The sequence below is a fragment of the Pezoporus flaviventris genome, unplaced genomic scaffold (genome assembly GCF_033815535.1).
Source record: "Pezoporus flaviventris isolate CSIRO_AGI_PZ_B2104156 unplaced genomic scaffold, CSIRO_AGI_Pfla_v1 ptg000030l, whole genome shotgun sequence".
Taxonomy (NCBI): Eukaryota; Metazoa; Chordata; class Aves; order Psittaciformes; family Psittacidae; genus Pezoporus; species Pezoporus flaviventris.
The window spans coordinates 4,739,916-4,753,244 of NW_026892578.1; the positions used below are offsets into that span (position 1 = coordinate 4,739,916).

The window sequence follows — 13,329 nt, forward strand, 5'->3', positions numbered from 1 at the left end:
AACACTGCAGTAAGTAGTACATCTTCTTGCCATTAAACCTTAACAAAAGCATACTGCAGCCTTTCTGTGCCTTCCTAGGGCAGCTGCCTCAAGCAGTGTGGGCAAACTGAAAGATATGCTAACAAGAGAAACATTTTCAGGAGTTTGCTTCTTCTCTAAACTCCTATTTCCTGGGAATGTTAAAATTTATACTAAGAATTATGCCCAATAGTTACGAATGACAAAAACATCCACTGTCATTTACAGTAAGCCAAGGTACCATATCCCATTTCCTTCAAAGGATGCTGCTCCAGGAATCCATTTATGGATTGATTTACTTCCACGCATATCTGGGAATGGTAAGAACTGCAATGAAATACGTGCTAGAAAGTATTTCTGCCTAGCAAGCAAGACTGCTTTCAGCTCAGCACTTCATGCTTTGAGAAACTGTTTTATCAAAGAGAGAGCGACGACCCCGCGCCGGGGCGGATGGAAAGCCGCAGATCCAGGCCGTGGCTGGAGCCGCAGTGGCAGCCTGGAGCCGCTACCCAAGCCAGAGGAAAACGAGAGAAGGGAGAGGAGCGCTGCTCCCAGCCGGAAGCCCTGGCCCGGCAGGGCTCCCAGTCCTCGTCTCTCTGCGCATCTACCCTCGTCCCCTTGTCCGCCCGCATCCCTCTGCTCACCTCCCCAGGGCCCCATGTCCACCCGCATCCCTGTGTTCTGCTGCACCCTCCTGTCCTCCCGCATCCTTCTGCACGTCTCCCCCCGTGACCCTTGTACCCCGCATCCCTGTGCACACCTCCCCTGTTCCCCCGCCCACGGACGCTCGCAGCTTCTGCTCCGTATTCCCCCACTCCGAAGACCCGCTCCGACCCCGCTCCCCGCAGCGCTGCGCGGTTCCGCCTGTCCCCCCGCGGTGCCAGCGCGGAGAAGGGCGGCACAGAGCAGTGACGTCAGAGTGGAGGTTGGGTTGGGGGGGTGTAGGGGACAGCGATGCCGTTGCTATGACGTCATCATGCTGCCGTCCCCACGCGGGACGGGCGCCAGGAGCCGCGGGTGCCACCGCCCGCCCGGAGCCGGAGCCACCCCCGGCGCAGCGCAGCGCAGGACCGGGCGGGGCGGGGCGGGGCGGGTCCGGCGCAGAGCCGTGGCCGGGTGCGCTGGGCCCGGGCAGCCGCGGTGGCAGCAGCTCTGTCGGCGGCGTGATGCGGATGGCGGTCGGTGCGGCAGCGGGCGATGGGGCAGCGCAGAGCCCCGGCCCTGCCGCCGTGTCGCTGGGCTTGAGCGTGGCCGTGGTCTCCAGCCTGGTGAATGGCTCCACCTTCGTCCTGCAGAAGAAGGGGATCGTGCGGGCCCGAGGGAGAGGTAGGGGTCCGGCGCTGCGGTGGCGGCTCCACAGCCTCCCTCTGCACCGGAGCATCGTCCCCCGCACCTCCCCGGAGGCCGCTCCAGCCCCTGGCACCCTGCGCAGCCCCCGCGGAAGGGCCGCGGCTGCCCCTCGCTGCGGCGCGGCCGACCCGGGCGAGGAAGGGTTATGGGGGTCGGACGATGCGGGGTGAGGCGCTCCCGGGTCGCGGCAGGCCCCTGCAGCAGGGGGCACCGTCCAGGCGCTGGACCAGGGGAGCCGGCCTCAGTTGGTCACCTTAAGCGTGTTTGGCATCAGAGGTCGGTGACTGGAGCGCGGTCGGCGTGAGGGATGTGATGATAAATTACGGAGGGGGCGGCAGGTGGAGGGCGGTGAGGGTGTATTAACGTGGACAGCAGCAACAGCTTCCCGATGAATGTATGGCCAGCTGACTGGTCTTCATCACGCCGTAACACAACAGCGGGGCTCGTGTGTATGCGTGTGTGTCCATACACAGGTTTCTCTTGCGGCATTTTCAGGTACTTGTGGGACTTTTCTACCCATTTCTCTGGCTGAGCTAGTTTCTTGCTATGAGCAGCACCAGCACGGCTTGTCAGTTGTTTATTCTAGCTCTTCCACACGGACACACACATGGCAAGTTACATCAGTCATGTGGCGGTTTCTTTTTGTAGAGAAGAAAGGCACAGCAATAACACGAAATCAGTTCTTTGTTTTATTTTTCATGCAGAAATCCCATAAGTCATTACTGTTTCCCAAGACAAACATATTCAGGAACTTACTGTGCTGCCTAGACAGTATAGCCAAAATGAAGCTGTAAATTCACTGACTGTAAAGATCATCTGGTTTTTATTCTGAAATTTGAGCTTCTCCAAAGCATGTAACTTCTGAACAGCCCTTGCCAGTTGCATCTTGATGCTTTGAATATGGAAAAATGCAATGTATTTATTTGTTCTTAGTGTCATGCATTTATGTGAGGGGAGCACTCTAAACACAGGTTGCATGAGGCCTTTTAATTGTATTTATATGGTTAATAACCATTTGATTTGTAGGTGGTGTCTGTGCGTGTGAGCACATGCCCATAGGTTCTAGGAACTCTTCCTTATGAAAAATCCTTTTTAGTGACCAGGACATGCTACGTATTTTCTCTGTATATGTTTGTATGTAAATACACACAGATACGCGATTCTATGCATGTCTTTGAGGTGGTTACTGTTACAGCAGCAGTGCATTTCCAGTGCCCACTGCATCCAGCCTGTAGAGCAAGCTTGCACCTATATTACTACCAGCTGTCAGCCTGAGCTAACAAGTTTGTCTTTCCTGCAGTGACCTTACAGTAAAGGGCCTCAGCCAAAGTACTGTTGTGGGAGCACAGTCTTTCCCTCTGAGATGTCTGTAATCTAATTTTATTGTCCACAGAGAGATCACATTTGCATCATAAATACAAATATTGTTTTGTAAGGTAAGCAATGAGAAGCCTCGAGAGAAAGGAACTGCTTTCCATCCCAGGGCAGTTGGAGGAAGTTTCCATTTTGCAGTGTAGTTGGGTCTAATCATTCCTGAAGAGCTTTCAGTACAGCACTGGGTTAAGTGAGTGATGGGCATGTGCCTGCCTGCCTTCTCAGTGCTGGTAGCTCTAAAACATCCTGTTTTGAACATATTACTGATGTTTATTTGTGTATCTTGCTGAGCAATCTGTAGTATTTCCTATGGCTGTGCTCAGTGTGGAGACGTCCAATACCCCAGGTTTCTCTCTCTTTAATGTTGTGAATTAGTGAGGTCCTGCCTCGAATCTGATGGCCAAAGGTGTAAGCCCAAGGTAGTGTCAGATGATGTCTTCTTTTTCCATTGCCTTCAGTAGGTGTTGCATAATTTACAAGGAGGCAAGGAGTCTTTTCTGTCTTCTCTATTGAATCAATGTAGTACCAATGCGATTAGTAATCCTGGCTCAGTTAGCAACAGCAGTGGGTGACAAATGTTTTGCAAAGTTACCTTACTTGAGTCAATATTTTCTATAATTTGTGCCCCCAACAATGTTTTTATTTTATATACAGTAACAAAAGTCTAAAAAATTATTACGCCCACTCTAAAGCTGGCCATCTTCATTAGTCACTTTCCATCTCATTTAAATTATATAGTGTGATTTCCAAGCGCTTAATATTTTATACATCTCCAGGGTTATGGATTCCTGTGTTTTTCTTTTGTTTTTCGGGATTTCGGAGTATTGTTCCAGCAGCTCTTGAGAGAACATCTTCACAGATAAATGCAGAGCTGAATTGCTAGAAAGAGGAGCAGAACACGAGAGCATAGCATGATGCCAGGGTGGCACCCGGCAGAGCCCAGGCTTTAGTTTCGTAAGCGGTCATTAGCCTTGATGTTCTACAGAAGCAGAACATACAAAACGCTGGGCATCGGCTCCCCTGGTGCATCCCAAGTCAGAAGCCTATAATCTGACAGTGAAAATAATCATTCTTGATCTTGGGAGGCACTCGGGGATGATCCAGAGTTTTTACTCCTCTCTTTGAAATGGGTAGTATGTCAGGAATTCAGAGGCTTCAGTCATAGCACTTTGTAATCCTCAAATGCAGGAGGATCAGTACTGCCAAACCTCTGTACCAAAGCAATTTGTCTGCTACAGTTTCTTCCATATAATTTTATTGAGATTAAATTAGTGAACTAATTGATCCAAATCATGTTTTGTTTCATAGGTTTCCTGTTCTCCTAATATCGGTTCTAATCTGTACGCTTAAATGTCATCCTCAGAAGTATCTGTTGGCATTTTGCTCTTGTATGTAACACCGTGTTTACCACCACATAGGTACTTCTAGAACTTCTGACTAATATATTGCCTTGGGAAAATCTAACTCTGACGCTTAGACCAAAGCCAAGCACACTCTCTTTATTTACTCACACTCAGTTGCGTTGAAGAATGGGGTTAAGATGAAGGTCATTAATAGCTGAGACTGTTGAAGTTATTCTGTTTTGTAGTTCCAATATTGCAAATTCATATTTTCCTAATATATCTTCCTGTACTTCCTCTTCCAGGTACTTCGTACTTAACAGATATAGTATGGTGGTCTGGCACTATTGCAAGTAAGTATTTTTAAAGGTTTAATTTTTATTGACACAAGTTACACTTAGATGGTGAAACAAGACATCAGGAAATCTGGGTTCTCATCTTGAATCTCATGCTCATTTGTCACAAAATTTCTTTCAGAAATACCCCACCTTTAGTAAACTCTCACTCTGGCTACTGTGACAGTCTTTGAGAAGGCAAAGAGCTGGGACAAACCTGAGTCAGACAGCTTTCCCCATTTCTGAACTGTTTGGTACTTGCAGCCCTTGGCAGCCACACTGCTCTGACTCTGATTTCCCCTACGGTTTGTGTCTCTTGATTGAGCTGGTCTTCTGAGTTTCTAATAAAAGTCAAAGCTGAATAAGAGAATGTCACTCTGCACAAAAGGGCTCGTTGAGCATATGTTATTTTTTAGATCAGAAAGCACTTTGCCAGCCTTGATTAATTAAAAAATAAAGTCTTTTTGATTTCTAGTTCAACAGATACAGTTTCAGTTTTGCTTTTAATCCACAAGATTAATGCGAAGCCTTGTGTGGTGCTGATATGAGATCAGTGTAATTTTACTCTTATCTTTGGAAACTCGGCTCACACTAAGTTCACTCTCTAATGTGAACCCTGAGCATAGGGAGCAGCTAGCTTTCTCATCTTGCAGTTCAGCCCTACTTCTACCCATGAGCTTAAAATCATACTCCAGTTTTAGACTCCAATCCAGCCTTTTGTGAATTATTTGGAAATGTTCTGATGCTGTTTCTGAGAAGTGTATGAGTCCAGTTGTGCCCCTGATTTTGTGGCAGCAAGGGAAATCTCTGTTTTTATTATCTTCAAGCAATGCAAAAGGAAAGGAAGCAGACTGGTATGTTGAAGGACAAAGTTCATAGCAAGTGTAGAAGCCAGCAGAGCTTCAGAGGAAAATCCTCAGCTAATTTAACCTGAGTTTAAGTAGTTCTTCCAGCTTCCTCCTCTGCCAGGATTACTACTACTGCAAATAGGAGCAATAAATCTGTGCATTAATCATAGAATCGTTAGGGCTGGAAAGGACCTTAAGATCATCACGTGCCAACCCCCCTGCCGTGGGCAGGGACACCTTATGCTAAATCATATCACCCAAGGCCTCCTCCAACCTGGCCTTGAACACCGCCAGGGATGGAGCATTCACAACCTCCCTGGGCAACCCATTCCAGTGTTTCACCACCCTCACAGGAAAGAATTTCCTTCTTATATCCAATCTAAACTTCCTCTGTTTAAGTTTCAACCCGTTACCCCTTGTCCTGTCACTACAGTCCCTAATGAAGAGTCCCTCCCCAGCATCCCTATAGGCCCCCTTCAGATACTGGAAGGTTGCTATGAGGTCTCCATGCAGCCTTCTCTTCTCCAGGCTGAACAGCCCCAACTTCCTCAGCCTGTCTTCATACAGGCGATGCTCCAGTCCCCTGATCATCTTCGTGGCCCTTCTCTGGGCTTGTTCCAACAGTTCCATGTCCTTTTTATGTTGAGGACACCAGAACTGCACACAATACTCCAAGTGAGGTCTCAGGAGAGCAGAGTAGAGGGGCAGGATCACCTCCTTCGACCTGCTGGTCATGTTCCTTTTGATGCAGCCATCACTGCTGTTTATCTTGTGAGGCTCCCATCTTGAATCTCTGAGCAGAAGGAGTTAAAAAAAGAGAGGTTTTATTACAGGAGTTTATCTTGGTGAATCAGAGAAAACGATTTCATGCTTAAAAGAGCTGACTGAATTGCATGAAGGCAAACAGCTCAAGGGAATGGTATCAGTTGGCTTTTGTCCAGTAGCCAGGTGCAGGTATTTCAAAACAAAGCCTCAGTAAGTTTACAAAGGAATCAAGGGAAGAATTGCTTAAGGATAGTATATAGGTTCAGAATTGCAACAGAGTCATGAACAGCAACAGCAAGGGCCAGGTAGACATCTCTGGGATGCAGAGAAAGGCAGTGCCCAGGGAATTAGCAATATCCCCAGTTATCTGGGTAAAATTGTAACAGCTGACATGGTTTTCTCTGGCAGGGAATTTGGAGTCTGGATGACTAACAAAACCCACATAAACTCTACCAACTTGTTTTCACAATATTTGTTCCGATGGTGACCAAGCATTTCTGTGTTGGCATGCTGACTCAGCATAACACTGCCTAGCCATTTTGGGGCCTTGGGATCCACTGGATTACTGAAGACTGCAAAGGAAAGGCTACAGATTCTGCTAGGGATTTTTTCTTATGCTATAGTCAAAAGAGTGATTGCAGCATGTGCACAGGTATTTCAGTGAGCATTAAACTAATTAATTGGCTAATTAATTAGTTTCAGTGCAGTTTTGATGGCAGTTTAGATGTGACTGACTTTTATAGTGGCTACATCTATGCTAGTGTTTTATTGCAGATGGGGAATAAATTTGCCAAGCAAATCTCCTGTTTATCTCCACAGGCTGGGCTTTATTTCATGTTGTAGAGCAGTGTTGGAGCTCCTGAACTTGACTTTAAGATGAAACTGGGCTGAACATGCCTAATGCACACCAGCTGCAAACAGATTTTCAGCCTATGGGAGCAGGCAGAAGTTAGTCTGAAATAAAGCTCCTGACATGTGTAGAGCAGACATCTGCTCCTGGTCGTCTATTCCTGTCTTCTTGCTGATGTAGATGTGTCAGTGTGCATCAAGTTTTGTGTTGCAATAGCTTCAGGAATATTGGTACTCCTTTATCAGGTTTAAAGTTTGGTGTGTCTTCAAGAACTGAAGCCATGCCTTGACTTACAGCACTGATGTATCTGGAGAGGAATTTCTATCCAGAGGGGACTGTATAGGTTGGCAGCAAAGGTCTCAACATCGGGTAGATGGTAACAGTTACTGAGAATCTTTCTTCTTTTTTTAATTGGTTTTAATTAGCCCCAGTCTGTGACGTGTAATGGTGAGAGACAGTTAGTATTAATCCATGGTGATACTGAAAACCTCTGGTAAGATCAGTTGCCTTACAATACATGCAGATTGAAGCTTTAGAGACCTCAGTGTTGGTGCTATCTGTTAAGGTTCTTCCAACAGAAAGTTAAGGCACTGGACCTCCAAAACCAAAAAGCAACTTTTTGTCAGAGTCACTTGGAAGTATATATAATCTGCAGAAACATGGTGTGCCAGCTATGCCCTGTCCTCTGTGCAAGATCTGGCCCAGTTCCTTTAGATGCCTTGAAGATAATGCCAGAGTTGCCACATATGTCTGCAGAAAACCAAGCCGGAGGCTGACAGCTGAGTTACTCTGTTCCCAAGGGCAGGAAGACCATGACTGACTCTCTGCTCTAGAAATGCTGCTCATTAACCTCTCTGGCTCAGTCCTGCCTGTAGAGACAGCCTCAGAGAATTGAATTAGTGTAATTTTGCCACACTCTGCAGTTTTGTAAGTTTGTTTGTCTCCTTTGTTTCCTGTAGGTTACACAGGTCTTCAGCACTACTGATAATGTGAGCTAATTTGGTAAATTAATTAATGCTTGCACAGTGCTTCCAAGGTGTAGAGACAGGATGATGGTAACAACATTTGATAGTCGAGGGCAATGCCAGCCTGAGCATAAAGACAGCTTGGCTTCTTGAAATATTTTTAAATGCTGTTAATGGCTCTTGCTATCAACTGGGAATTTGAGCGGTGCAATTTGTGTTGAATCTCAAGGGTCTTGCCAGTTACCACAGACCCTGTAACTATGTGAGCATCGTGTTGATCTATCATAAACTTGCCAGCACTTGCAAAACCATCCAGCTTTTCTCTTTCAGCTGAGAACTCGAACGCATGAGTTGTTTATCACAGCCGTGATGTGCAATAGTGAGGTACATCTTGGAATTTGCTTTCATTGGGAGAAAGAATATAATAAGATTGTGAGGCTGTTACTGTGACTTGTCAGGGATCTGTTCTTTTTACATTGGTCAGGAATTACTTTTGATGTTATATAGCGTTGTGAAAATGTAATATGGTCTATTGTGTATTGAAGAGCCCTTGTGCCTGTGCTTAGTATTTCATTAGTGTATTCCTTTCCTCAGTATTCTCCTTATTTCCCATCCAAAAGGTAACACTGCTGTTAGGGACTATAACCAAGTGCATTCGTGTTACATATATGCATGTTCCGAAGATGAAATCATGGGTTATATATACTTTTAGTCCTCCTTATTTAAGTAGTTGAGTGTAATATTGAGATATTTGAATGTAATGCATTGTTGTTTCTTATACTCAACTAAGAAAAGCTGCAAATGAGATTATTTACTGTGCTCTCTTGGATCTTCTTGTGTGGCAAATATAAACCCTATATTAAAAAATAATTGAAAAATACAGAAAAATTCCATCCGTTTTGTTCAAGTTCAACATTATCAGAGCTAAGCAAATCTGTAACATCTGGTTTCCAGTTAGGTCATCTTTCCCAAACAGCATTGGGTAAGTTTTCATTGCTCCTTTTTACAAAGGGATTTAAAACTTACTTCTGGTTCCGTTCACAGTGGCTCTTGGTCAAATAGGGAATTTCTTGGCTTACACTGCAGTCCCAACTGTGCTAGTGACGCCCTTGGGAGCTCTTGGTGTTCCATTTGGGTAAGAGTTTGCTTTTCTTGCTCTTAATCTGAATGCTGTTACTACTTTATGAAATGTCAGATAGACTCAGTGGTCACTGGAGGTCCACTGACATGTAAGGCTTATGACTGTTAGTGGTGTTTTATAATGTAACCTATTCCCATTTTCCTAAGCAAAGTGGTGGAGGTCAGGGGTAGAGGGAAGGCAGTGGTGAAGAAGGGTTCTTGAGTATCTTCTGCTTTAACAATCACTATGATCTGGAACAGATAAATGTGTTTTTTTTTCCCCTCCTCCCTTCACTATGTTATTCTGGACTTTTCTGCCTTTTCTCTTATTCACAGTTCCCTTACTATGTAGATCTTTCCTTTTGTCCCACATTCTTTCTCTCCCCTGCTATCCACAGCCCACATGTGTTTATTGATGTTGATTGTCATTTAATTGGATTTGGCCTCTTTCCCTAAGCAAGGGAGTCCCTTGCATACACATGCCCCCAGCTTCTTGAATGTTATGTTCATGGGGGAGGGTGGGGAACAAAAAAGGCAGTGAGTTTAAGGAGTTTAATATGCAGCTAAATGTTTTGTGAATAGCTAAACTACAGCTGTGAAACTGCTCCAGTGAAAAAGTACAATTCTTTGAAAACAAAGCTGTGTGTTGCCTCCAGATTTTTCTTTTGCCTTCTGAATTGTATATCTGACTGCACTGGTCATCTGCTTCAGAGCGTAGAAGTAGATGACCAGTGTAGTAGTAGAGTGTATTGCTTTGTACAGGCTTCATGGTTGTCTTTAGTTTTATACACTATGAAGCATGCTGATGTTGCTTTACTTGCCATCTGTTATTTTATCCTATGTCACATAATTTTGTGTATTTTGGTCAGCCACATGTCTGAGCTGAGCCCTGTGATCTTTGTAACCAAGTCACTTTTATCTCCTGACTATATAGCATCTATAAAACGGGGCTTCGTGACAGCTCACCAAATTGTTAATGAGTAGATACCAGCCTTGGGTGACAAATCTACGGTTTGCAGGTTTCTTTGGAGGGGGTCATGTGGTGGTGGTTTTTGAGGTGTTGGGGTTTTTGTGGTTTTGTTTGGGTTGTTTTTTGTTTTGGATATATTGGGATTTGGGGGAAGAGAGGAGGGAGTGTTGTTTTGGGTTTTTTTTTCCCTGAGATGTTGTTTTGGTTTTTTTTCTTCCTGAGATGAGACATCAAGGATAAGTAATACTGTAACTGGATAAATCTTTCTTAAGATAAGCCAAATTAATTTTGAGGATGTGTCAGTATTTGGTCAAAGGTCCACCAACATTTGAGACTATTTGATACTATTCCTTTAAGAGGGAAATTCATGTGGCACATACTGTTACAGCATTATTAACAGGATGTAGTCAAACTTTTAATTTTCTTCCTCTTTGTGAAAGGTCTATTTTAGCTTCTTACTTACTGAAAGAAAAACTGAACATTCTTGGCAAGCTGGGATGTTTGCTGAGCTGCGCTGGGTCTGTTGTTCTCATCATCCATTCCCCAAAGTCTGAGAGTGTAACGACTCAGGCTGAGCTTGAAGAGAAGCTTACAAATCCAGGTACTTTATTCTTTTATTAACTCATAATGGTTTTGTAAGACTGGTCAGGAGCATGCAGGAGGAAGAGATTTACCACTTCTTCCAGATAGGAAAACTGACTTGAAGAAACCATGACATGTCAGAGGCAACCCAGTACAGCTTTTGTATAGGAAAACTATGCCTTGCTGTACTTGAAACTCTTCAGATTTATTGATACATGTGTACAGAAAGGAAAATGTGGGTACTTTTGAAAGCAGAATCCCACACAGCAAGCTCAGAAAAACAGGCATTTCAACTGGTAATTTTCTAAAATTATGAAAAAGTGTATCTTGCTATTTAGAGATGAAAGGTATAATTCTAGGATCTTAAGTTGCTTTATACAAAATAAAAAATACTGATAGTCTTTTGTTCTTTAATTCTGCATGGGTTTGCTGGTTTGCTTTTTTTTTTTCTTATTAAAAGTTTATATTAGATGCCAGTTATGTGCCAAGCAGATTTCTTTGCACAATGAAGGTGTGTAGAAATAGGCCGTTGAGAAATATGCTGAAATGCCTGTTCTGTCTCACAGAGAATGTGAAGTCCCAGTAGCTGCTGGAGCACACATACTAATGCCAGACCCACTTTTATTTTTCTTGCATAAGAGCTAAACTGACAGCTATTGTTATTTCCTTTAATTGCTTTAGGTGAGAGAAACTCGAGCCTAATAACATTAGGTATCCAAAAAATTTGCAAAGAAAGAAAAGAAAACAAATACCCTGGTCTAAATTTTCCATTTCAGTCTGACCAAAATGAATTGGAAATAATTTCTTTAAAACTGTAAAGCATTAAATGATTCTCACCACTCTAATCTGTGAACTGGTGCTATAATGTAAATGATATGGCATCCTGGTTCTTCCAACTGTACCTACGCAACTTGTTCACCTTAATGGGATCCAACTCTATGGTTAAGCTCTTTGCTGCATCCACACACCATGCTTTACTGAACTGATTATGAATGAGGTGTTATCACTTCCGTATGTCGTAGAAGGCTTTAAGGAGGATAGTCTGGGTGGAAGACAGAATAAAATAAAAAAAGCTGTCTTAAATCCAGCTGAGATGTGCAACACTGTGTATTTTACTACATATTTATTTGTTTTACCTGAAGAACATGACAACATCAGTTGCAGACACCCCCAAAATCTCTAAAAGCTCAGTGATTTATTTGGATCTATATTCAATAGCGTATATCTGATTTGCCTGCTAAAATCTTTAAAACATCAAGAGGTTGTACCTCACTATTATTTTCTTTCTGTTTTCCAGTTTTCGTGGGTTATCTCTGCGTAGTGCTGCTAATGCTTCTCCTGCTGATCTTCTGGATAGCTCCAGCTCATGGACCTACTAATATCATGGTTTACATCAGTATTTGCTCTCTGTTGGGCAGTTTTACTGTTCCCAGCACAAAAGGCATTGGGCTGGCTGCTCAAGATATCTTTCACAATAACCCCTCAAGTCAAAGGGCTCTGTACCTCTGTCTGGTACTTCTGGCAGTATTAGGATGTAGCATTATCATTCAGTTCAGATACATCAATAAGGCACTGGAATGTTTTGACTCCTCTGTGTTTGGTGCCATCTACTACGTTGTGTTTACCAGCCTAGTCCTGCTGGCTTCAGCCATCCTTTTTAGGGAATGGAGTAATGTAGGAGTGGTAGATTTCTTGGGAATGGCTTGTGGATTCACCACAGTGTCTATTGGAATTGTTCTTATACAAGTCTTCAAGGAATTCAACTTCAATATTGGAGATTTAAATAAACCTAACATGAAGACAGATTAAAACATTTTTTGAGGGGAAACTGGATGGCTCAGGGAAAGATGCAGAGCCTTTCATTTCTAGGTCACTGATTCAAATGTGATTCAGGTTGGTAGCTATCCTCTGACAAATTTGGTGGCCTATGTGAAATGAATGGGAGGCCTCCATCCAGTTTCAAAGGAACAGTTGTCCATGTACCCTAGTCAACACAATAAATGACCTTAATTGGAACCATTGATTGAGTCAGCATAGAGACTGATGTATTTCCTTACTGTAAAAGGTAATGCATCAGAAAAGATCTGGTGATATTCTGACAGACCTGTGTGTGAAAGCTTGTGTTGTGGCTTCTGAGGTACTGTTTCTGTGGGCAGAGAACATCAGTTTCTAATGCACTCAATCTGACACCTTTCATGAGTGGTGTATACCTTAAAATATGGGGGAAAGGGAAGAAGGGAGTACAACAACTTCTTAGTCTCAATATAGCAATGTGTCCACTGTCAAGGCTGTGGATTCTGAGACAAATGTTGGTTGAACCAGGGACTGCAGATGTGTCCTTCTTAGTGACTGTCTTCACAACTTGGTCTGCCAGGCAGCGAAAACACTCGGGAGTTTTAAATTGAATTCTTATACAGAGCAGTGGACCCTTAAAAATGTTTCACTAATTACTTATCATCTGATGGTAGTGTCCAGGTATACATTTTTCTTTGTAACTTATGTGCGTTAAGACATACCACATTCATCTGAGAGTTTTTAATTGGGAGCCAACAGAAAGACTGTGAAGGATGTGGAAATGATGCACAGATTCATTGCCTATATGGTGGCTTATTCGTAAACAGCTCAGAACTGTTTCAGTGCCTTTGTAATCCAAAACTACTGCGTAAATGTGAATGTATTTGTTTCAGATGGCCTATGCTAGTTTAATAATTCAGTTCTACTGTCTATAATATTGGACTGTATTTAAATTCTAAACACATAAAGCACCCAGAAGAAGCCACACATTTTCGGAACAATTTACCAACCTGAACTAA

At 43.5% G+C, this 13,329-nt stretch overlaps 1 protein-coding gene across 1 annotated transcript; it reads left to right on the forward strand.

Annotated features, from left to right (window-relative positions):
* Window positions 1-983: 983 nt before the first annotated feature.
* Window positions 984-12,539, forward strand: NIPA1 (NIPA magnesium transporter 1). The gene is given in 7 exon segments (XM_061459758.1): window positions 984-1,085; window positions 1,087-1,173; window positions 1,176-1,344; window positions 4,388-4,435; window positions 8,890-8,980; window positions 10,375-10,535; window positions 11,814-12,539. Coding segments are annotated over 7 exon segments (1,170 nt in total). The 3' UTR covers window positions 12,326-12,539.
* The last annotated feature ends 790 nt before the right edge of the window (window positions 12,540-13,329 follow it).